This window comes from Syngnathus typhle, linkage group LG2 (assembly GCF_033458585.1).
Source record: "Syngnathus typhle isolate RoL2023-S1 ecotype Sweden linkage group LG2, RoL_Styp_1.0, whole genome shotgun sequence".
Taxonomy (NCBI): domain Eukaryota; kingdom Metazoa; phylum Chordata; class Actinopteri; order Syngnathiformes; family Syngnathidae; genus Syngnathus; species Syngnathus typhle.
The window spans coordinates 9,338,883-9,362,617 of NC_083739.1; the positions used below are offsets into that span (position 1 = coordinate 9,338,883).

The following is a 23,735-nucleotide window of genomic DNA, read 5'->3' on the forward strand; positions in this document are numbered from 1 at the left end:
TCCAATAAACGCCGTCGCCCAAAGCGCGCTGTGACAATTCTTCTTGGTGAAGACCAAGGTAACCCCGACCACTCGGTTTGATTTTATATTTGAGCGTCGACCCCCCCCCCCCCCCCCCCCCCCCCCCGGACCCCACGCCAACAATGTGACACCGCGCGCTCATCAGTGTGTGTGTTCCGAAAATAAGCCCACCTTTCGCCGAGCGGCAGCTTTGAGCTTCTTCCTGTTTTACAGTCACTTCGCCACGCGTGTTTTTCTGTTCACTGGGTCCAAATGATGCTCAGAACTCGATGACGCGCAGCATCAGCACCAAGCCGTCCACATAAGCCACAGAGGAAGCGTCAGCCAATCAGCAAGCTAACCTGCAAGTGATGGCCAATCAGAACAGTGAATGACAGATGTTTCAACCAATTACAACTCGCGCGCATGCGATTTGGAGCCTTCCGACCAATGCGGTGCAGACAGCGGATCAGGAAACGCTCATCTGTACGTGGGAGCTGTGAGAAAATACACCATTAAATCAAATTACCAATAAAATTCAATACAAATACAATAAAAACGTGGTTCATATAGACACATAATTATATTCCACAATCTTTACTTTTCTCAATGAATGGGGTAAATATAAGAATTTATGATGCGGTGTAATTCTACACATCTGGAGATTACAACTACAATCCAACAATGATGCATCCAATCATTTTCCCTTACCAAGAACATAATGTAAATTTTCTGTCTTGCAATACAGGTCCATTTCAAACGCCGGCAGCAAACTTCGTGGAAAGAGGCTCCCATCAGGTCGTATTGGTTTCCTTGCAGTGGAAGGACAGCATCAGTTGGTGGCGCTACTGTACCATTTAATTGGTTTGCCAACTGCCAGTTAACCCCACAGAAGAAAAGGAACAAGGACAAGGGATCACCATGTTGCATGTTTGTCAGGTGTTTGTTTTTTACAGTACATCAACATTATTGATTGCAATTTGCTTATGAATAAAACATGCACAAAAACCACATTTCTGTGTTTTTGTGTGAAAATGAAGTAGCCATTTTAATAAATTTAAGTAAGATGTCAAGACTACTTTTATTTCAAATGATTTATTATAACTAGGTAATAGTTCTTATTACCAAGGGGTGAAAACAGCGGAAAATGAGCGGAATCATTTACCATGGAACTGGTTGCAAATACTGACTAAAATGCAATTTAATTCAGTGGCTGATGACGACAGATTTATTAACAGTGTCACATAACGTTAAACAACTAGCAGCATTAAACTATACTAGGACTGGATTGTGACATTTGCCAGGCACAATCCCAAAATTTGAGCTTAGTTTTGAAAAGTTTCAGTTAGAGAACAATTTGGAGATCATAAGCAGTTGGTCCTTGATCTTCCGGCTCCTCATTTGGCAGATCTGGAGGGACATCTGGTGAGATCTCCAGTGGCTCCTTTTTGACAACAATGTTATTTGGCACATCCGTTCCCTTGCTCAAAATATAGTTATAGTTTCTTTGAACCTTGAAAAATGCTGAAGTGAGGCACTGTGCGGAAAACATTCGGAGTGCCGGTGGCAGCTTTGGAGGTGGATATAGGGGAGCTTCCATGGAGGCTTCAGATTTTGTATGTAACAAATGAATGGGAAAGGGAGGAGGTGGCATTTCAGAAAAAAACTCCAGCTCCATGTTTGAAGCTGAAGCTTGGGGTTCACTGATTTGGTTAGCAGCATTTCTTAGCAGGGGGATGAAAGCCCAGGCCGTTTGAAAGTCATTGAGCTGCTCCCCAACCTCACCCCGTTCAAGGTCGTCTGACTCTGTGACGGGACAATCGTCGTCGGACTCGCTCGTGATGACCGGCGTAGCCACCAACGGCGCGCGTCTGTGAAGTTGACAGAACAGCACGCCGCACGTCTGGCACTTCCTGACGTCTCTCATGTGGAGCAGTTTGTGGCGCTTCAAGAGTTGGCGGTCAGCGAATGTTCGATCACAAATGTTGCATGGAAAAGCAGGCTCGTCTGGCTCCGCCAGAACTTTGGTGGGCATCTCCTCCTGAACATCGCCACTATGAGGAGATCTTTGTCCTTCATGCTCAAGTTTATGTCTGACCAGCTGTGTGACCGTGGAGAAGTTTTCATTGCACAGCTCACACAGATAAACGCCCGATGGTGCAACGATGTGCTTGAGGAGCACCACAGGGCTGGATTTTTCAAATTTCAACAAAGGTGACGGAGTTCTCATTTCGATGTCACTCTTGGTCTCCTCGGTTGATGCTTCTCCTGTCTGCAAAACACACCAACAAATTAAGAACCTGAATGATGGTCCTGGTTCCAGTTGATTCCTGGGTATCGATGCCCAAGCCAACTTGTGTCACTTGTATTTGGACATTGTACCATTGCACATTGTGTGGTCTGGGCGTCTTGTGAAGGTTGAATTCTAATCAGTTCGAGGGAGGGCTGCTGAATCACAAGGTCTTCATCTTTGATCAGTGCTTCCTTGGACTTGTCTCTGGCGCCTTGGTTGACTTGGTGACCCCAGTGCCATTTTCCATGTCCTCTAACGATCCTTTGAAAATATTGCAAAGAAGATTACATGACATTACAGATTAAATCAACCGATTAATTTAGAAAATATATACGGGTAATGAAAAAAATAATTCCATCCACCCATCACATCACTATACCAACATTTTGTTATCGGTACGGGTACCAAAATCTACTTTGATTCTTATGAATACTTTTCATGGCAACCGTCAAATCTCTGGTGATTCCACATAAAGCAAACAAATGTGCCTGCTCAGGTTTTTTTTTTTTTTTTTTTAAATATTTTTAACTTTTAAGTGAAATGTTATTTAACTAAAATAGAATAGATTTTAATTGTATCATTAAGTAGTTATTTTTTTCTTTTCTTACATAAAAGTGCAGTGTTAATATTGTATTGTTTTTTTATCAACACTTCAGCCTTCTATATTACTGTATTTTAAAATTGGTTAATAAAACGATACATTAAGTATTTTTTCAAGGTGGTACTTTGTGTGGAAAATTTGCATCTGAGTTGGCGTCTTTATTGAATGCATGCATGTTTTCAGACTGTCGGAAGATGCTGGACAACAAAAACCCCATTCAAGCAGAAGAAAAGGCAAAATCGAGCCTACTCCATTCATTTATCCATTTTCTAAAACGTTTATCCTCAGTAAAATATATAACTACCTTTGATGCGTTAATATCAGTGTTACACCTTTGCTTTTGTGCCCTTTCATATTGTAGGAAAACTACCATGATTCCTGCAAGTTGTCCCTTTAATCAATCAATCGGACAACGCTGAGGCAAAATGCGTTTTTCTGACAGTGTACATAACGCATCTGTGATGCTGTAACAAGCGTTAGCTCATGTTTAAAGTTTAGCATGAATAAACGCACGGCTCAAACGTCGCAAGTAACGCTGGAAATATGTCAAACAAGCGCAAGATGATTCTGAGTGAAGAAGTGGAATTCGCTTGCCTTCTGCTTTGGCTCCTGGGTCGCGAGCTGCTGTTCACGTTTGTAAACACTGAAGGTACAAAGTCGGGATTGTTCTGATCCACGGACGGTTCCCCTACAAACACATCCGCATTCTTTAAAAATCACTTTTCGGGTGATAAACAAGCGAGAAAGTCTCTACATATGAACAGTATTGAGCTTTACCTGATATGAAATGAGCGCCACAAATGCGAGCATTTTCTTTGAGCTCCTCCGCGCTGCCATTCACTTGCTGGAGTACTTTGAGCCACAAACGCCGTCGCTTGGCTTGAAACGCTCGGTATTCCGTTGGTAATCTGTAGAATTTGAGTTTGCCACCGGAGGTATGCCGATTTGGACAACCCAGTACGCAACAAGCGTACATTTTACTTGAAAAGCAGTTTAGCTTCGGACGAGGAAATGTGGAGTTGAAATAGCCTGTCGGCTTCCGTTGCCGAGCAGCGCGCGTTAGCACCGGAAGTTAGCGTCAGCTAATGTTAGCTGGGAACGAGACGAGTCTGTCGACTAACTATCCAAATTTGCGGTGCAGTAATTCTGTTTCGACAATGTCAAAAGTATTACTATAGGTCAACGTGCCTTACGTTGACTAAACAATACATCCTATCTTATTCGGTTTTTAAACTTGATGGTCCGAGGATGAGCCAGGCCCCTTCGGATGAGTGCTTGCTTTTTTTGCCCTGCCCACATCGGCCATAATATTAGGTACACCTAAAATGAATACCGTTTGGCGCAAGTGGCAAAAATAGAAGCGTTTTTGACCACCATGGATGACCTAGAACTAAAATCTGGTCGATATAGAAGAAAAGACATAACACTTATTAATGCGTATTTGACATATAACTACTATCACTGAAAGTAAACAAAAGAAAATGGCGTATATTTGGGGTAAAAAAAAAAAGTGAAAGGCTGAACCGATTTTAGAGATGAATAACGTTATTAATATTTGTTACATAGGGTTACAGTTAAGTAATTAATTTATTAAACTATTTAATATATATATATAATTTAATTCTCTCTCTCGCTATATATATATATATATATATATATAGTCGTATTCATTTGGCAAAACCTGCAAAACGACAAACAATTGTAAAATCGTACTGTCACATTATGAAATAAAAGCTATATATATATATATATATATATATATATATATATATATATATATATATATATATATATATATATATATATATATATATATATATATATATATATATATATATATATATATATATATATATATATATATATATATATATATATATATATATATATATATATATATATATATATGAAAAGTCACATCTGTCGTTGATAGAATGCCTAATTCCACCCTAGGGGGCGACAGAAGCCATAAATTGCAGCGTAGTTATTGAAATTAAAAAAGTAACTTGTTATTGAAAGCAATATTTAAAAAAAACAATTACATAGTATAGAAAGTGATGGATATTATGCTCATAAATGAGCTTTTCTTTCGTCAAAGGCAACAGAAAATGAAACCGAAATTTCCCCTTCACTCTATTGCTGGATTCAGTGCCTGTATGTGACTAGTAGATGGCGCTGGTGTTCAGTGTCAACATGCTCAAGGGTTTCTAAATACGGCAATGCATAATTTATGAATTGGACATTTTTCTTTAACGACATCTCATTATCCTGCATTGGCAAAGACTGTTTGTTCTTCTTGATGACTTTCAAATATCTCTCAATAGAACTCAAAACTCAGCCAAGCCAAATTGAGCTTTTATTTTTTTTATTATGCCAATGTTTTGGATAAATTAAACAATAACAACAAATACACATGCGGTTATAGTCAAATTTCGTTTGTGGTTCCATTTTTCTTCAGCACAGTTGTGGCTTTCACAAAAACATCGTATTTAATGAATTCCAGTCTGTTCAGAGCAGTTATTTGTGAACACATACCCGACCTAGAGAGCTCTAAGATGGAGATGCTGTTTTCCTCCCTCAAGGTGACACCTCCATCTGCACCCTCCCTGGTGTTGCCAATCCCCTCCTTTTTTCTCCTATGCGAGGTGGGATCTGATGCTTCTCCACCTCAATCCCACATGTGGTCTGCGAGCAACGCACATCAATCTCTGCTCTCGCGTGATGCAGATTGGGACGAATGAACCTGAACAAAATGAAATAAGACATTGGCTGTATAATAGGACAATTTGCTCACTCTACTCACACCTTCATTTTTTTTTACTGTTGAAGAATGCTGGTTCTATTTGACTGCACTGAATCTCCATCTTAATTAGACTTTTCTTCACCCCCACAACTAATGTTATTCTGGGTGGGACAAAATAGATACAAGCGAGTGATGGAGTACATGGAAAAACTGGGGCAGCAAAATTGTACCAATGGTTCATATTGAGGTCCCATATTGCCAACATAGTCTGAAGCCCTGACCTTGTTTTTGATCAACACTTAGGCTACCTGTATGTTTTGATGATGGTAATCATACTTGTACAAGGGGAGCTGTCTTCCCCACCACTAAAGATGGGCGTGGCGCCGCTTGCCGAGACCATGCCGTGACGCCGACAGCCTCCCATAAAGTATCAGTCTCAACTCCGTCTCAAAGCGGGAGCCTCGTTGCTGACTTGACGACCCCCGCTATCACGTACGCTCCTGCCGAGGCTTTAGCGGGCACAAGCAATTACACATTAATTTCAGCCAGACAGGCTCCCATCCCCCTCGCACCTCCGTTCTCCGCTCTCTCCTTGTTATGTCCCTGCAATGTCTGCCCTCCTGATATCACACACATATTTTCAGCACACCTAAACACACATGCAACCCTTAACCTTCACATTTTTAGCCTCCTTTCACACTTTGCAGCACATCAACACGGGGTTCAGAGAAATACTCAAAGGACCGACAAAGCGGGAGCGAGAACGAGGAGGCCAAAGGGGCGAAGATGAGAGAAAAGCTGGAGGGAGATACAATGTGTGAAATGTAAGGAAAGCGTAGCGTGGGTTGAGTGGGAGCCTGGCTAATGATATATTGATTTGGTTAAGCCCAGGGCAAATAAGTAGGCGTGCGTGGGAGGAGAAGAGTCGTAGCTTGCAGATGTTCTAAAACACCTGGCCGGGATACGTTGGCGTTGTTGTGCACTCAACGAGAAGCACTTCAGAAACCCCCAAGTGACACAAAAAAAACATGTTTGGAACAATTAGGAATCAGTGGTTCGCACTCATTAGTACGCCTGCGCAAGCTAATGATCCGCACAAGAAATGCAAATGCTAGGTTCGTTTACATATTGTTTTGTGAGGAAAGACATCGCCCACTGAGTATTTCAATGAGTTGAAGTTGATACCACAATTGTGCACATGCAGTGTACAATTTTTTATAGTGGTGTTGGGCAGTGCATGTTTGTTGTTGTTTTTTAATGCTTGAAGATAATAGTTCAGGTGTAAGCCATAGTTCAGAGCTAATTTGGAACAATAACAAAGATTCCGGATATTAAAACAGCCATTTGAAGAGATGGGGTCTTGGGGGATCAACTTAGATCAAATCAAGAAGACGGCAGAGAGAGAATGGAGAGTTTTGTGTCTTGCTGCTTGTGCGTCAGGGTGTGCTTTACTGTGCACAACCTTGTATGTACACTTGAGTCCTTTTGGGCAAGTACTGTATTGATTCATAAATACGGTGCTCTGTTAATGATACACTATTGATTTGGCAGATCAGCGGAGATAAATGTGATGCGCTGAGAATTGTTTTGGAGGGTTGTGACACATGGGAGCTAGTCTGAGATGATGAAATTGTCTATTTCCATTTTGAGTCTGTGTTTGTTTAATATTTCTCATGTTGATTTTACAAATCTGTCTGCACATAATCATAGCGAGCCAAGAAAGCCAAGCTAGAGGGGGAGAAAAAAAACATGCTTATGTTGGCTTAATGTAGCAAATCTGTCTACGTTGACAATACTATTAAACACATCATGTTCATTTTGTGCAGATAAAGCAACAGATGACAAGCGAGCAAAATTGCAATTAATTGCATTTATTGAATATTTCCCTACGCTGCTGATGGATGCACCTGAGGGCTGCTGTGGTTAATTCAATTATATGGAAATGAAGATGTCACAGTGAGGTGTCACAGCCAAGCGTGGCCAAATGTATCAGGCCACTCTCACTCAGCCTCCTCTATAATCCTTGTCTTTTGGAAAGCTCAATGCAATTCCTTTTTATCTTATTCCAACTTGCTACACCTTGAACATGATTCCAAAATTCTACCGTCATCGCTTTTTTGGATCTTTTTATCTGAAGTATCTTTATTTCCTTTTTTATATGCTATATAGTCACTCGTAGTAGATATTTGCTATCTCAATCCAGTCAGGTTATTGCACAATTTCCAGCTGATCTATATCATCTGAAAAAAACATTATTTTCTTTCTTACTTTTTTAATTTTAACAAGACTTCATTCAACGGCCACGACATTTTGCACTCGTCTGCAGTTCATTATGAAAAACAAGGCAGAGTGAGATGTGGAAATCTTTTTCTTACTGTACCTTTAAGTGTTTGTCTCCCCGCTCCCCTTTACCTTTTTTTTTTTTTTTACAGGGCCGAGACAAAGGCTTTAAAAAAAAGATAAACATCTTCCACGTCCCCTCAAAACTCCCAGCAAAAGTCATCCTTCCTAACTTTGTTGAGCTGCCGCATCAACCCCCCCATCTTAAATCCTGCACCTTATAGTCAAGCCGCATCTTCTCTTAGTCCACTCCTAGCCTTCCCTTTTTTTCTTTCTCCCATTTATCCACAGGCTCGTTCTTAAAGCACCTTAGTTCTGCTTTGAGGCAAGCTTCCACTGTGAAATGGCTTTCAGCCACTCTGCCAGAATGTGAATGAAGGCACGGCGATGGCCCTCTTCTCACAAACTCATTCACAAGTTAAGACATGATGCAACACCCAAACTGTAATCAAAATAATCCAAAACATCGCATTGCAGTCCATTCTGAACAGTACGTGCAACCTATTCCTCTAAGCGGTTAATAAATAATGAGAAGGATGTTAAGATTCTGCCAGTATTCCCACCATCTGCCTCTCGAAAGCAAAGGGAGCCTCTCTGGGAAAAAAGTGTCTGTTTTCACTTTTTTTTTTTTTTTTTAACAAGCGCCTTCATCTTCCCCAGCCCATTACACTGTCCTGATCCTTCACTTCTTGATCCTTGACAGTCCCTGCTGGGACTGCTTTACCTTCCTTTAGTCATGTATGCAGAACACTTACACACTACAAATGGATGTAACAACCCCGAGCTCTTCCTTGTCTTTCACAGCAGATGCTTGAGTTGAATGAAAAGTGCATCTGGGATGGATTACAGTACATGTGTTGTTATTTTATCGGGAAATCGATAATCAGCACCCATCTGTTTGCTGCAGTGTGACAAATGATTTACAAAATTATTATTATAGTTATTGTTTACTTGCAGTCATCCAATACTGTTGAGTGTGATGAAAATGTTTCATTTTGATGTTTTTGGGTGGAGGATCAATGGGATACAAGACGTTTCCCAAATTTCCATAAACTTTAAGAGTAGGGCCGCCAAAAAGGGTGTATGACCCTAAAGCACCAAGACAGACCTAGATCTCCCTCGACTTCTTTACGAAAGACAAGGCCCCATTGCCCGATTTAAACATTTATGATTTTGCACAAACGTTTGCCCGCACCTGTTTTAGAAGAGAGGTAAAACCTCAGAAGATCCACAGCTGAAATGTGAATCCGCACGCCCTTTACAACAACTTCTCACGATGGAATATTGATATTTACTAGCTTGGTTTTCATTTCATCTTCAGCAGACTTATGCTCATCTTCTTTGACACCTATAAGTGCATTTAGTAGTGTGTAACATACAATGTGTGTTTGTTCATTTTATTTTTACAAATCAATTTCCGCCTCGCCCTCAGCACATCTGCAAATTTGGTTAGAAAAAGTAGATTACATTTTAGAGTCACCAAAACCGGGTCTAATTTGAGGCGCAGGTGGTCTAATGCAATTTTAGTGTATTTAAACAAGGTGCAGGCAGACAGATTCAAGGCTCCGGTGTCTTTACAACAGTAGCAATGTTCTTTTTAAAATAATAATAGTAAAATACAGTTCCATATTTAGCCATCGTATATAAATTAACAGCAAATAAGCACAGTCGATTTAACAGCATATACCTATGCATTAACGTCATTGCATCAAACTTAACCATTGATCCGTTTCCCCATCAATACCTCGAAATGGGCATTTGGTGGCACATTTGAACCTGCTATGTTCTTCCATTTGGCTGCTGCAGTGGGGCCTGGTTGCTTCATGGCAGCGTCAGCGTGAGAGCAGACTTTATGTTTGCAGCATTTTCATCAATGATGGTGTAATAAATTAGCAGTTATTTTAGCATATTCTATTCGCCATTGATTTTGCTGTGGTATGTTGATGTTGGTGCGTGATGGTAAATGATCTCAATCTGAGATACTATAATACCAACCCACAGTGAAGATATCACGATATATTAAGGTCTTTGCACATTAGGTGCAGACAAACAGGCTTACTTGGTCATGCAAGGTGCAGTAGATGTGAATTCATAAAATTGGATGGAGAAAGAAAAAAAAAAAAAACCAAACAAGTGCTGCTCTGAGCTTCACAGGAAATGATTTCACTCACATACCGGACGACAATCTAAGATTGGCCAGAGATTTGGATTTATTGACCACCTTTTTCTTGGCAGAGCTTAAACAAGTCATTGTGATTATCTCTGGCAAAAAAATTGTTTTTCGCTCTCCCACACAGTGATTTGCATTTTATCACTTGGCTTTGCTCCCTGTTCTCTATTCATTGTGTCACACCTGTTATTCACTTTTCTCCCCTCTTCCTCCACAGTGTTTCCTCTCTCTCCTTCTTTGAGGCAGAGCACGCCCCTCATCTAAATGCAGAGCCAGTGCTATGCTCCAAACCTGCTTTGGGCATCAACCACAGCCCTCATCCCTTTTCTTTGTCATTTTACAAGCGGTCAAGGTGAATTGCTTGTGTGTGGTAATTAAGATGGATGAACTTCCAGTTTATTTGCCTGAACCCTGATATTCCAGTCGCTTTGCATGCTCGCATGCCTGCAGACAAGCAAAGCATAGAAAAGACAAGGAGGAGGGAGCGGACAGCAAATGAGGTGTGGGCAAAATTATGGTGGGGGGGGACTAGCAAAGAGAGCCCAGCCCTGGAAACAGAGACTAAAAGGGGTGGGGGATGAAGAGGGGGAAATGTGGAGAGTAAAAAGCTGCTCCAGTCGCAGCTCAGTGCCGAGTACTGATGGGAAGACTCATCAGCGGCGAACAGGCGTCTATTGTGTTCCCCCCGCTGCAGTGGGGGGCCGCATTTACCGCCCGAAGGGAGAAGCTGAGGACCACCCTCCAATCAGTCGAGGATGATTTCGCACCGATTGTGAGACTGCCGATGCAGATTCATCACTGGCATGCCGGGATGCTGGCCATGCGGGTTTTTTTTTTTGCTTCCACACCTTGCTGTGGATTTGTCACATGGACTGAGTAGCAGAGGAAAGATGGACTAAAATGGTTTTGAATTTTGCTTCTGGAGATTCAAGTTCTTTCCAGGAGTTCTTTGATTTCAAAGTCTTTTTTTTTTGGAGAAGGAGGGGAGCTCCAGTTGTCATTAACTGTAATTGATTATTAAGTTGCAGAGAAATGGCAGCACTTACTCTGTCTCCACTTTGACTCAAGTTGTCAACCCCCTCTCGAAGGTTGCAATATTTCTACGTACTTTGCATGTTTGCCTCCTGGTGTGTTCAGGTGCCAGGGTTGGGGATTACAACAGATACAGGTGTTGCCGAGGCTTGATGGAGGATTAGCTGCTTTAATAGCTTGTCGCCGGCAGCCCGCAGAGCCACGAACGCCTCACACGTGTCTCAAGCTGCGGCTGCGTTGACACTTGGTGCGGCGGGATTAAAGATAAAAGGTGAAAGCAATGTGATTGGACTCGGAGGGCAGGAACAATGGCCGGGAGACCGCAAGGAAAGTTATATTGAGATCAGCCTTTTTCAGCTTGTCTCGTGTAGGCAGAAGTGGTTAGTGTTTGTGACACTTTGCCGGGCTTCTCCAATAATTCAACAGCACAAAATCCAATCAGTCCGTGAGAAGATATTGATCGGTCTGACAGTGTGTTGTCTCATCACTCATCTCAAGAGGTCACTGATGTCACTGTAAAGTGCCATCCAGGCTCAGCCTCAAGCAGTTATTGGTCTGAAGGAGTTCTCATCATATCTGACAACACCTCAGATCAATATGATGATTTTCTCCTGCAGTCTACAGCAATTTCATGTGTTCAGTAAGAGGTTGGGCGTGTTAGTTTATTTGTGGACGGTCATTCTGTGTTTGCTTTGATGTGTATCAGTGGAGATTGTGGACAGGAAAATAATATGTGGTGCTCAGTCTCACATCAATTCTCCTCTTGTTGAGGTTCCTCGCTGGGGAAGTTGAAGAATGATTTCCTTCTGAATTGGAGGACCAAAGAAAGTGTGGTGCAGAAACCAAGCACATAGTAACTCAAAGAACAAATCCTTAAGCCTTGATATGTGTGAGCCAAAAAAAGTGCTGCTCATCAGAACTGATAGCAAGTCAAATTTTGCTTTTCAAGTGGTAGACAACACAAGTGGAGTGACTAGGGAAACCAACTTTATCCTGCACAGCAAGTCGATCAGAATCAAATTTTGAAACCAGCACAAACTTTTTTTTTTCTAAACAAAATTTTGCACCGACATTGGATTTAAAAGAGTTTTTTTTTTTTTTTGCCTGAGAACAAGTCTTCTCTTAAGTGTGTGGAACAAAGAGAAGATGAGAAAACTGTCATCCTGACACGGATGTCAGATTGCGTGTGACGCTGAAGTGGAAGAAGAGGAGTGTTCCATACCGCAACCCCGCAAGGGAGGGTGGGGTCCTCCCTCTGCCACAGACAAAGACCTCGACAGGTTCTGCCATAAGTTCCGGTCATCGGGTCGCTCTTGCGCGGTCCAGCAGTGTGTCACACGCCACAATGGGGTGCAACATGTGTGTGGTCCAAAAGCCTGAAGAACAATACAGGGTCATGTTCCAGGTGAGGCCTCGCTCTTGCATCTTTTCCCAACACCTCATTGCCACCTTAAAGGGTGAACTGTACACACCCGGGCCATTCAAACCATTCAAACCAGCTGAAAAGCATTCCGGTTCTACTGTGGATGCCCACAACATGTCCAGTTATACTGCATGATAGAAAATTCCCTGACTATGTAGACTACAATAATAATGCATCCGATTTATATTTCGTCATTTTCTCATTCAAAGCACCCACAATAGCTATTTCAGGTACTCGCATATTCACTCTGGTGGCGGTAAACTTAAAGCACGTAGATTTGAAAAGAAGACGCCTATTTACCTCCTGAGCCACAAGCATGCTTTTTATATTTTACCTTCTTGTCCAGCAACATGTTGTATACTATTTGCCTGTCTGTGCCAACTGAAAGAAAGTAGCAAATTAAAGTGTACCTCCATTTCGAGGTACTGAGGGGAAAACGGAGTAGTTACCATATCATCTAACAACCCCTAACCTGTTTTTGTTTTGTGTCACTGTAATGAGAGTACAATTGAGTTTGTATTCAAACAAAACGTTACCATTTTGATTTAATTGTAAATTATTTCATGACAAAAATCTTGTGAAAATATTTTTTTACAAGTACCCAGTTATTCTTAACAGGGTTGCACTAAACAGCATATGAGCAACGAAATATAATCAGAAAAAAAGTGTACTGTAAAAAAGCTAAGGCTATTCATTATTTTTCTATTCTTGTGTTCAAATCAGTGATCAGCATGGCAGCATTTATGTTTATTTGAATAATAACAAAAGGTATAGAAATAGCAGCAGGAGGAAGCAGTATGACTGTTTTTTTTTTTTTTAAAAAGGTAATAGGAGAGGGGTTGCCAGGGTTACAGCCTGAGCACCACTGTTACCTTCGAGCTTCTTTAAGCTTGCACAATGCCCCAGAGAGGTTCTGATGGCAACTGGACAATATTAGTGCTGACCCCAATGTAAGCCCTGTGATCACAAGGCATGAACAATCCTCAACGGCTGTGCTGTTGTTATCTGTGATGCACCTTTTGGGGGAGTGGCTCGTGGACATCGAGGGCAGCGCTACTTAATGGGGGTACTCCTGGTGCCGGGAGCAAGAAAGACAAAAACCCATGCTAATGAGACGGTCAGGGAAAAGGAGACTCTCAGGAAATTCTGCTTTTTCTGCTCCTTGCCCTCATGTGTCAGAAGCAATTGGATGGACGGCAGATAGACAGCTTTAGGTCCCTTCAAGAATCAACGTTGCATCAACTGTGTGGGTTGCGCTTATGAAACCATAGCCACCAGTCCATGAAACAGTTTTAGAGCAAACTCATTTTATGGCTGCAACATGTACCCAAAAAAGCTGAGATCGGTGGCAAAAAAGATGAAGGAAGTCCAAAAATATGCTCTACAGGTGAACAGCCTGATTGGGCGCAGGTAGGCGGCATGATTGGCTCGAAAAGTCGCTTCCTTTATTTGCTCAGTCATTCACTAGCAAAGATAGGGTGAGAAAATAGTCAAGCACTTTAGGGACAATGTTCTTCAATGTGCAAAGAATTTAGGGGTTTCATCATCCACTGCCCGCACAAAATATCTTCAAAAGAGAATCGAAATCAACACTGAATGCCCGTGACCTTTGATCCTTCAGGCGGCCCTGGCAATGGCAATAAATAGAGTTTGGCGCTACATCCCTAAGGCTCATGTTTCAAATTGTTTTTGGAAATGGATGCAAAATCCAAAGGCCAGTGAATTTGGTGACTTACATCATTCATGCCAAAAAACAAAAATGTGATGTAACAATGGTAAACATCAAGTTCATGATTATTTGCTAAAAAGGAAGTTGATCCGTTTGAACATTAAATATCTTGTCTGTGGTGTAGTCAATTAAATGTAGGTTGATAATGATGAGCAAATCATTGTATTCTGTTTTTATTGATGTCGAACTCAACAGCCTTAATTCATTGGAACTGGGTTTGTAAAAGGGAAGACAATGAATTATAAGTGAATCACTGGATGCGCTCACGTTCCTTTTCAGATTTATGCAGCTCTGTGCGTGCATGTGTAATTACTTTAATTTAAATGAGATAAAGTCAATGTTGGATACAGCAGGCTGCAGAAGCAGATGGTTCAATCGGATGGCTTCTTGCCCGACGAATAAAACGCGAGCGTCGTCCGTCCAGCCTCGCCAACGCTCATGATTAGTACGCACCCGCCACTGGACTACGTGCCGTGATGCACTTGTGCAGTGTAGCTACAGTTGTTGAATTGTGTGCATGTGGATCGAGAACAAGTGAACAGTAAACCTGGTAGCTTCCCCTGGAACCAAATTGGTTTCAAGGGAAGCGGCTTCCATGGCAACCGCTATCATTAAAAAATGAGTGTGTGTGTGCGTGCGTGTGCAACCATGCACTTCTCTGTCACCATTTCAGTCCAGCCATTTTAATTAACTGATTTAAAGGACCTTCCTTTTAGACAAAAAAAAACATATTATATTTGAGTCTCTTGAGGATGTTTTTTGTCTTCACATGGACTTCCGATTTTGTTATTTAAGGAAAACGAGAAATAAAATAGAATACAGTGCTATTTTTTTTATTGTTTCTTTTTCCTTTTGCCTACTTATTCACCCCAATATATATATATATAAATTAGGTGTATTCTAATTGTTTTTTTCCCAAAACATTTAAATGATTAAGGCGATGCTATTTAGCCGAATATATCTAATCTTATTATTTGTATTAGTTAATAACATTTAAGCTTGGCGCTCAATAAGATGGTGATCCAAATCCAATTCTGAAAAGCATTTGATTCAATGTAATTTGGTGTGATGCAATTACCTTGTGCACTTTGGATGTAAGAAATCAGACGACATGCCCCTTTGTAATGTTGAACCTACTTGAAAAGTCTTTGCATCCTCCACGGGCCTCATCAGCAGGACCGCGAGGCCCAGTGATGTCAGTCGACAGGGCTTATCGCGCGCCACTGGGTCAACTGCTCCCACTTGAATTGATTCTCTGAGAAGGTGGCGGCTGTTCACGCCCTCCAAGCGAGGGCAGAGAGGAGAACAAGCCATTGTGGTGGAATCAAAGCAGGCCACAAGGTTGATTTGCTTTTCCTTTCTTTTCCCTTTGGCCTCCAGGGACTTGAGCTGGATAACCGCAAAAGAAAGACAAGGGCAAAACAATGAGTATTTATGTACATATTGATATACAGCATAGTTCTTCCCCTCCCCCCCTTTTTTATGGCAGCGTGTTTATTTTGCTCTTTAAAGACCTTTCATATAAAAACTAATTATGCATATTTCCCAGAGGTCGTTTTTTTTGTGTTTGAATCATGGCTGATCTCACTGGCTGTTTACGTCCACCAAAACAATTCCTTGAAAGACAGTTTTGTTCTCCCCCAATTTTCCTCTCCTTGCCTTCCCCCAACGTTCGGATCTCTTTCATCTCCATCCACTGGCGCAGCCTCCTCCCTCAGCCACCGCCCACCCGCTGTATGCGATTTTCATTTGTATGATTCCTCAGAGTCTTTAGCGGTTATGTTAATAAGTCTAATATTCAAACTACAGAAGTGCACATGTTGATGATTGCGGCACTTTCCTCTGTTTGTATGCACGTGGCCAAGACATTAGGTACACCTGAATGATTTAACAAGATCCAATCCAAGATAATTATGCACACTTTTCATTAACTCTGATCGCACATATTTACTGGCAATGGGTTTTTGAAAAATCTGGAAACTAAAATGTGGAAAAGTGGTGTGACCCTAGAATTCAGTGCTGCTTAGTTCTCAGTCTCCACCATAAACATTTCAACAAATACCTTCAACATACATAATGTATTTTAAATTCCCTTTAAATGAAGAAGTGTGACAGTGCCAGTCCAAAGTGTGCATTAATGTGTGATAGAGCCCATTTTTTAATTTGTCAAAGCAGTTGCGCCTTTTAGTGTGGTCCCCGCTGAGTGTATAAATGACGGCCTACAACCCAGAGACGATTGTAGTGGATTTTTCATTAGCTCTGGGCAGACAAGTGCCATTACGTGGCTTGAAGTCGTCTTCAAAGCAAGCCGAGCACCCTCATTGATAATGAATGAGACGAGCGTATCCCTTCTCTCTGCTCCTTCACCTTCTTCCTCTCACTCATTGTCCTTTCTATCTGTCACTCATGAACCCAAAGATGTTTCCTTGTGGCCTTTCTTTGATGCTACGAATGCATTAAGAGCATGTGAACCTAATGCCGTCCCACTTCCGTGAGCACCTTCGAGATAGGAAACATTCCAAGGCATGAAGCTCATTTGGAAAGGCAGCGAGATTTATGACGACAGATCAGCGTGAGGAAGGACAAACGCAAATAGTGAGAAGCGTGGGTTGCCGTCTCAGGGGAGGGACAGCGCTGGCTAAATTGCTGAGGCAGCACGGCGAGAGGAGCCAAGAGGAAGGGAGATGAATGCCAGCATAAGGCAAGGAAGGAGGATGCTTGGGGGTGGGTGGTATGGTGCTTTCAGAGCATTCCAAAAAAGGTAACAAGATGCTAAAAATGGTTGCCCCCCAAGTGACAAAGTAAAAATATAGCACTTCTTGCCCCGAAGTACATTTTACAGGTATTAATACATTTTGAGATTTGATTTTGCGGGGCAGCCCAGATTTGTACTTGCTACTTTATTCAATTTTCCCCTGATGACAACATCAGGATATGTGTTGTGTCTTGGGTCAGCCTAAAAACAACAAGTGTCAATCAGGGAAACCCATATGAGTTATCATTCGCCGAGTTAGCATTTTCACTGTTTCCCCACAGACAACCTACTACCAGTGCTTCTCAATTATTTTCTGTTTTTAAATTTACGAATCGATATCGGCTTGTGAAAAAGAAAATGGATTCAAATCGATTTTTTTTTTTAAACCCAGCTCTGCCTCCAGTATCTGACTTCAGTAAAAAAGAGCATGAGTATGATACGAGTCTGTTTCTTGCAGTTGAACAGGAAGGAGTTGTCCCGACTATCTGGCGATCCCACGCTGGACATGAGGGACCCCGTACTGTCCAACATACTACGGGGTCGCAGGGCCCGCAGACGCGCAGGCTCCACGGGGCCTCCCGCTAGCGTGGCACCTCTGACCATGGGGATGGCCGACTGCGTGGACAGCTGCACCCAAACGGACATCAGCTTCCAACATATGTTGACCACGGGCAAGAGCAAGCAGTCACCGCCCAAGCCTCCGCCTTCGCCGCCTCTGCCGGGGCTCCTGGAGCCTTATCTGCTCAATGAGCTGTCAGTCACATCACAGGCTCTGTGTCTTCACAGTCGAGCTGACCTTTCACTAACCACCCTTTCAGTTTCCTAGAGCCCGTGTACTACGACCCCTCCGACTACTTTGACGTCTCTCAGCATGACGTCGACAGGCAGGATGAGCTGGAATATGAGGTGAGCGGTATCAAAAACGGAAACTAACGAAATAAACTAAAATTTAACCTTCTGAAAATTCTACCTGTGACTAGAACACAATGCATTCAATATTCTTGATATGTATGCTCTTTGTAGAACGACTGTGACTGAAGCATTTTTGTTTTGTTGTTCAACTTGTCTTTACCAGGAGGTGGAGCTCTACAAATCCCGTCACCAGGATAAACTTGGGCTAACCGTGTGTTACAGAACCGACGATGAGGAGGATCTCGGGATATACGTTGGCGAGGTGATGTTGACTGTTTTTTTCATTTAAGCATTGGCTATGACTTATTAGCACAAGTTCACTTCACAAAAAGCCTTCTCACTTCCTCCAGGTGAACCCAAACAGTATTGCTGCAATGGACGGCCGCATCCGCAAGGGGGACAGAATATTGCAGGTGCACAAAAACTCATCCAGTACCTTGCATGCATGAAGAATAATGAGCAGCATCACACATTCACCACATGGATGCATCATACAAATCCTATTTTGCAAATGTTCCTCGCAAACTACTTATTCAAATGGCCACTTTCCACCATTGGAATCAATACATAGGTCACATAGAGAAGGCATCCTAATTGCTAAGCTACCATGAGATTGATGTGTCGTTTAACACCCGAAGAACGGATAATCAAGTTAGGAAAGATGCAATAATAAAATGAATTTATGTTTTTTGCTTTTTTGTTTGTTTTTAGATCAACGGAGTGGACATCCGAGACAGAGAGGAGGCGGTTGCTATTCTGACCAGAGAAGACAGCACGAATGTCTCCTTGCTCCTCGCACGACCCGAGATAGAGGTGAGAATGTTAGCTAATTGGTGGTGGGCGGGCTGCGAGCAGCCCGTCCCGTGCACTCGCTTAAAAATACACGATCGTCCTTTATCATCTTGTATGCGTCATAAGTCACTTATATCTTTACAGTTGAGAAATTGGAACGAGATAATAGATTGAAAAATTGATTTCTGCTAGATGGCAAAATTAACCTGTTGCCATTCATACAGTGAGTAAATTTAGGATTTAGCATCTTAACTATTTTGGAACATTTGCAGAACTTGCCATTTTTGTTTTCTGGTGTGGCGTTACAATTTCCGACTGTGAAATCAATACTGTGGCTCATTAAAGTTTTGGAAAATTTGAACTCAAACAAGAAATGAGGGACAACTTGAAGAGCAAAGACAAATTATTCTTCGCACTTCTCTAGGTCACTCTGGATTTTTTTTCCGAGGATAAGCTCCTTTAACATTAGCTTTTTGACCGAATTTATTGGCAGACAAAATTGATTCTTTTTTTTGCCGCTGCTTGTTAAAAAAAAAAGTCAGACTCCCACGCTCCTTGTAAGATTACGCCATTTGTATGCAGGCCACATTTTGCACACAGAAGGCGAGAGAGGGCAACGAGCCTGCACAACACACGTACACGTTGCGCAACCTCTTCTTTGGAGAGACAGCTTACCTTGAATACCTGAGAAAAGCTAAGGCCAGACTACTCATTTTGATTCCAAAGAGGCAGCGGTCTCATTAGAGGGTAACACCCACAAATGTATTTTATCTGCGGCCACGCGGGAACGCCGAGCCGTCGTCCGCCGACGAGAACAAAGACCAACGGATCGATCGCTTCAACTGTCTGAATGCGGTTCACGTGCAAGCAATTAGGCGCAAGATCAACTGCGCTCTCTCGGGGCAACCTTCACTGGCTTAAGAACATTTGCATGATTTGCATTCCGGCAGCTGCCGAAGAGGAGAAGCAGGGATGGAGGGAAAGATGATTTGAGGTGCGAGCGTTTTAACTATGAGAATGAAACGCTTATCTCAAGGCACCGCTGTATTTACAATGTATATTTAGTACAAATGAATGCTTGTAATAAAATATTCTTTCTCTTACATCATCTGAACTCTGGATCAGAATGACAACCAGGTGGTTCCAGACACAGGGCAGTTGGAGCCACTGGACAACGCCGTCCACCTGTTGGCCAGTCACAGAAGCAACACCGGCACCTGCGTAGATACCTCCGCCCCGGCTTCTGGGTGCCAGGATGGCTTCCCGAACCGGGATTCGCCCAATTTGCTGCAGACCGTGCTGAGCAACAGTCAGGAGCTGGACAGCGGAGTGGGCCGCACGGACGAAAGCACGCGCTACGAGGAGTCCTCGGAGCACGACCTCCTGGGAGACGATCACACCAGCGCCTCCAATACCAACACCACCAACACGCCCGGAAGCTTGCGCAAGTTTTCCTCCACCCGAAGCGACACGTCGCCACTACTGCACTCCCACGACCTCCAGTATAGCGCCGACTCCCTTTTGGGCCTGGACTGCATCGGCGGTGCACCGCCGGAGTCGCTGGAGGCTAGCGACAGGGCCTACACATGTGACCCGGTGAGAACGATGATGCCCGGGCTGACGGAGGAAGAGTGCGAGCGATACAAGGAGTTGCTGGAGATCAAGTGTTACTTCGAGAGGAGCGCATGCGGTGAGGAAGAAGGCGTCTCGCTGGACGAGAACAAGAACGAGAGCTTAACTCGGCACGAGATGGCGCTGTTAGAGGAGGAGTTGCGGCACCTGGAGTTCAAGTGTCGCAACATCCTGCGGGCGCAGAAGATGCAACAGCTGAGGGAGCGCTGCCTCAAAGCTTGGCCTCTGGAGGAGAAAGCGGCCAGCCGCTGCTCGCTTGGCGACGAGTCCCGGCACCAGGCCCTGTCTGACATCAACGAACTTCCCGAGAGGGAGCGCTCCGATAAGGACAGCACCAGCGCCTACAACACCGGAGGGGAAAGCTGCATGAGTACCCCGCTAGTCAATGAGAAGCACCCTTACGCTGACAGCCCAGAAGGCGGAGAAGCTCAACTGGAGAAGAGCTTCCCCTCAAGACAGAAGGAAAGGGCAACCCGAAATGGAGGAGGGGCCGGAGTCCAAGTGAACCTCAACCAGGCCGGGAGAGGATCCAACCCGGGAGCCCGGAGAGGTTCCGACGGAGGGCTGAGACGCAACTGCAAAACCAATCCTGCCAGCGGGAGGCCCGGCGGCCGCAGTGCCGAGAACAGTCCTTACATGTCTCGCCGTCACGCCCAAACAAAGTTGCCGCGGCACTACCTGAGCTGCATGCAGCTGGGCTCTCCATCAACCTCCGAAGTCCCCGGAGAGGCCGGCGCCGACCCTAGAGGTGGAGACGTCAGCCCCATGAGTCTGGGGAGCACTTGTAAAGACGTGGGCCAAAGTGAAGCCGCCGGGCTCTTGTCCCCGCGGATGGAATGGAAAGTGAAGATTCGAAGCGACGGTTCACGCTACGTGGCCAAAAGGCCCGTGAGAGACCGCCTCCTGAAGGCGCGGGCCATGAAGATCCGAGAAGAACGCAGCGGCATGACCACAGATGACGACGCGGTGAGCGAGATGAAGATGGGCCGCTATTGGAGCAAAGAGGAGCGCAAGCAGCAGCTGCAAAAGGCCCGAGAGCAGCGGCGGCGCCGGGAGATGATGATGCAAAGCCGCCACGACTTCCTGAGGGAGCGGGAGCAGGGCTGCGGGGTCTCCGGGGACGGGGACGCCGTGCCCCAGCAAGAACCCACTTCCATCCTGGAGCTGTGCCACCGCAAGAGCATGAAGAAGCGCAGCCGCAGAATTCTGGACAACTGGATCACCATCCAGGAACTGCTGACCCATGGGAGCCGATCTGCGGATGGATCCAAAGTTTACAACCCGCTGCTGTCCGTCACCACGGTCTAAGCGGGACAATGTGTTGGATGAGGACATGCCCCCTTTTACACTGCCCTGTTGCCAGCCAGAGGAGGCAAGTGCACACACTCTGGACTTACACGACTCACAGAATAGTGGTCTAAAGTAAGTCTACCCGTAAAGGCTAGCGTGAATTTTATTTCCGCTTTTAGATTTAACTTTCACCCGAAAGCCAAATACCTGTAGGTTTTTCGTAGTAGCAGCATTAAATAGAAAAGATAGGCATGTAAAAAAAAAAAAAAAAAAAGATTGGATAAGGACCAGTCCAGCTGGAAATAATAATTCATAAATAATTGATCATTATCCAATGAGTTTTTTTAAGTGATAGTGTGTAGAATGTTTTTATTTTTTAGTGTTCATTGATTGTAAAATAATGTGCAAACATTTTTTTGGACATTTTTGGGGAAAAAAAAAAATCTAGAATTGTAGGTCCACTAACCTCTGATTATATTCCATGGATGGTGCGTCGCCATAGAGTAGCTGACACGTCTCTCCGCCATCTTACTGCTATGGAGAACCAAAGGGGACAATCATGTGATCACAGATCAATGAGTACAACGTGTAAAAACAGCAATGCACTCACCTTGATACGTGATGGAACACAAGAAGTCGTTTGATGACATTTCGCTGACACCTCTGCTGAGGAAATTGGCGGCAGGTGGGGGTCTCCAAGGCACCACTTCATCGTGCACATGCTTCAAATTAAGATCCGTGGATTCTATTAGTTCACCACTAGATGGCAGTAAATTCTACACACTGTCCCTTTAATGCTAAAATGTTTTACAATGAGTCAATTTTGATAAAAGTACAAAATACAGTTGCTTTCAAATGTAGATAAAAGTAAAAAATCATGAGGAAAAATAAAGCCACATCTGAACACATACAGTGCCCTCCAGAAGTATTGGAACGGCAAAGTTAAAGTCCTGCTTTTGTTGTATGCAGAAGACATTTGGGTTTCAGATCACAAGATGAATACGAGACAAAAGTTCAGCTTTTGTTTCCTACTATTTACATCAAGATGTCTTAAACACGTCAGAACAGATCACCTTTTGTTTGAAACCACCTTACTTGCCAATTGAGCAAACGCATTGAAACAGACATGATTAAATTAACTTTAAGTGAGGTGCGGGAAGGGTGTGCTGGGAATGGTGTCTGCTCTCAATAAAGGACACATCTACATTTTGAACTTTTGTCTCATATTGATCTTTCCACCAATAACGTTGCCAAATCTGTCAATAAGCTGCATTCATTAAAAGGATTGTATTAATGAGCTCTTTAAAAAAATAACAGTTGAATTGATGAACTGCATTGCAAACGCCACAGTCGGGAAAATAGATTTAATGGGCTTAAAATACAAACAATGAGCGGTGGCAAGGTTAAAAAGAAAAAAAAAGCCACCAGAGGCGTCGGAAATTGAGAAGAAACGACAACAGCGCCCTCTGCTGATTTAGAATTTGCCACAGAGAAATGACTCAAAAGCTCACGCACAACAGAGCTGATCTTTCTAGAAATGATCCCGTTTTGACCACAAGGTGATTTGTAGGAAAGCTTGATGGAAAGCACAAAATTGAGATTATTTTGCATATAACAGTACAACTGGAAATAGCAAAATTATGATGGGTTATTCTCAAGCACATTTTCTGACTAGGCTATCAGCATTTTCAAAAATATTTTTTAAAGTAAAATTTGCCAGCCTTTTCCTTTCATGTGCATCAAGAATTGTAAGCGGCTCTCGTCTAAAACATCTTGTTCCCTGCCATGAGAACGATGCTCATTTGTTATTGTTTTTCCATGCATGTTTGACTATCATGTTGAGCCGATATTTTTACATTTGTATACCGTGACTGTGCGTGAACGTGCTAGCCAGTATTTGTTCAATGTTGTGCCGTGCACTTTGTGATTTTTCTAAATAAACACCGTATTCATGAAGCTTTGCGGCTGCCTTTCTCTTTGTGGTTTTACATGACTGTCCTAAAGAAACCAAATAATCACTCGG

The 23,735-nt window shown here is 43.2% G+C and overlaps 2 protein-coding genes across 2 annotated transcripts; one reads left to right on the forward strand and one right to left on the reverse strand.

Moving 5' to 3' along the window:
- Window positions 1-1,214: 1,214 nt before the first annotated feature.
- On the reverse strand, window positions 1,215-4,173 carry LOC133150348 (uncharacterized). The gene is made up of 4 exons (XM_061272828.1): window positions 3,672-4,173; window positions 3,489-3,582; window positions 2,383-2,554; window positions 1,215-2,272 (listed from the first exon to the last, which is right to left on the reverse strand). Exons 1-4 carry the CDS (start codon window positions 3,868-3,870, stop codon window positions 1,346-1,348), a joined length of 1,392 nt encoding a protein of 463 aa, XP_061128812.1. The 5' UTR covers window positions 3,871-4,173; the 3' UTR covers window positions 1,215-1,345.
- An 8,351-nt stretch (window positions 4,174-12,524) lies between these two features.
- LOC133149926 (PDZ domain-containing protein 4-like) lies at window positions 12,525-23,653 on the forward strand. Its single transcript, XM_061272163.1, has 7 exons — window positions 12,525-12,584; window positions 17,544-17,839; window positions 17,905-17,992; window positions 18,162-18,260; window positions 18,349-18,411; window positions 18,710-18,811; window positions 19,916-23,653. Exons 1-7 carry the CDS (start codon window positions 12,525-12,527, stop codon window positions 21,728-21,730), a joined length of 2,523 nt encoding a protein of 840 aa, XP_061128147.1. The 3' UTR covers window positions 21,731-23,653.
- Window positions 23,654-23,735: the final 82 nt, after the last annotated feature.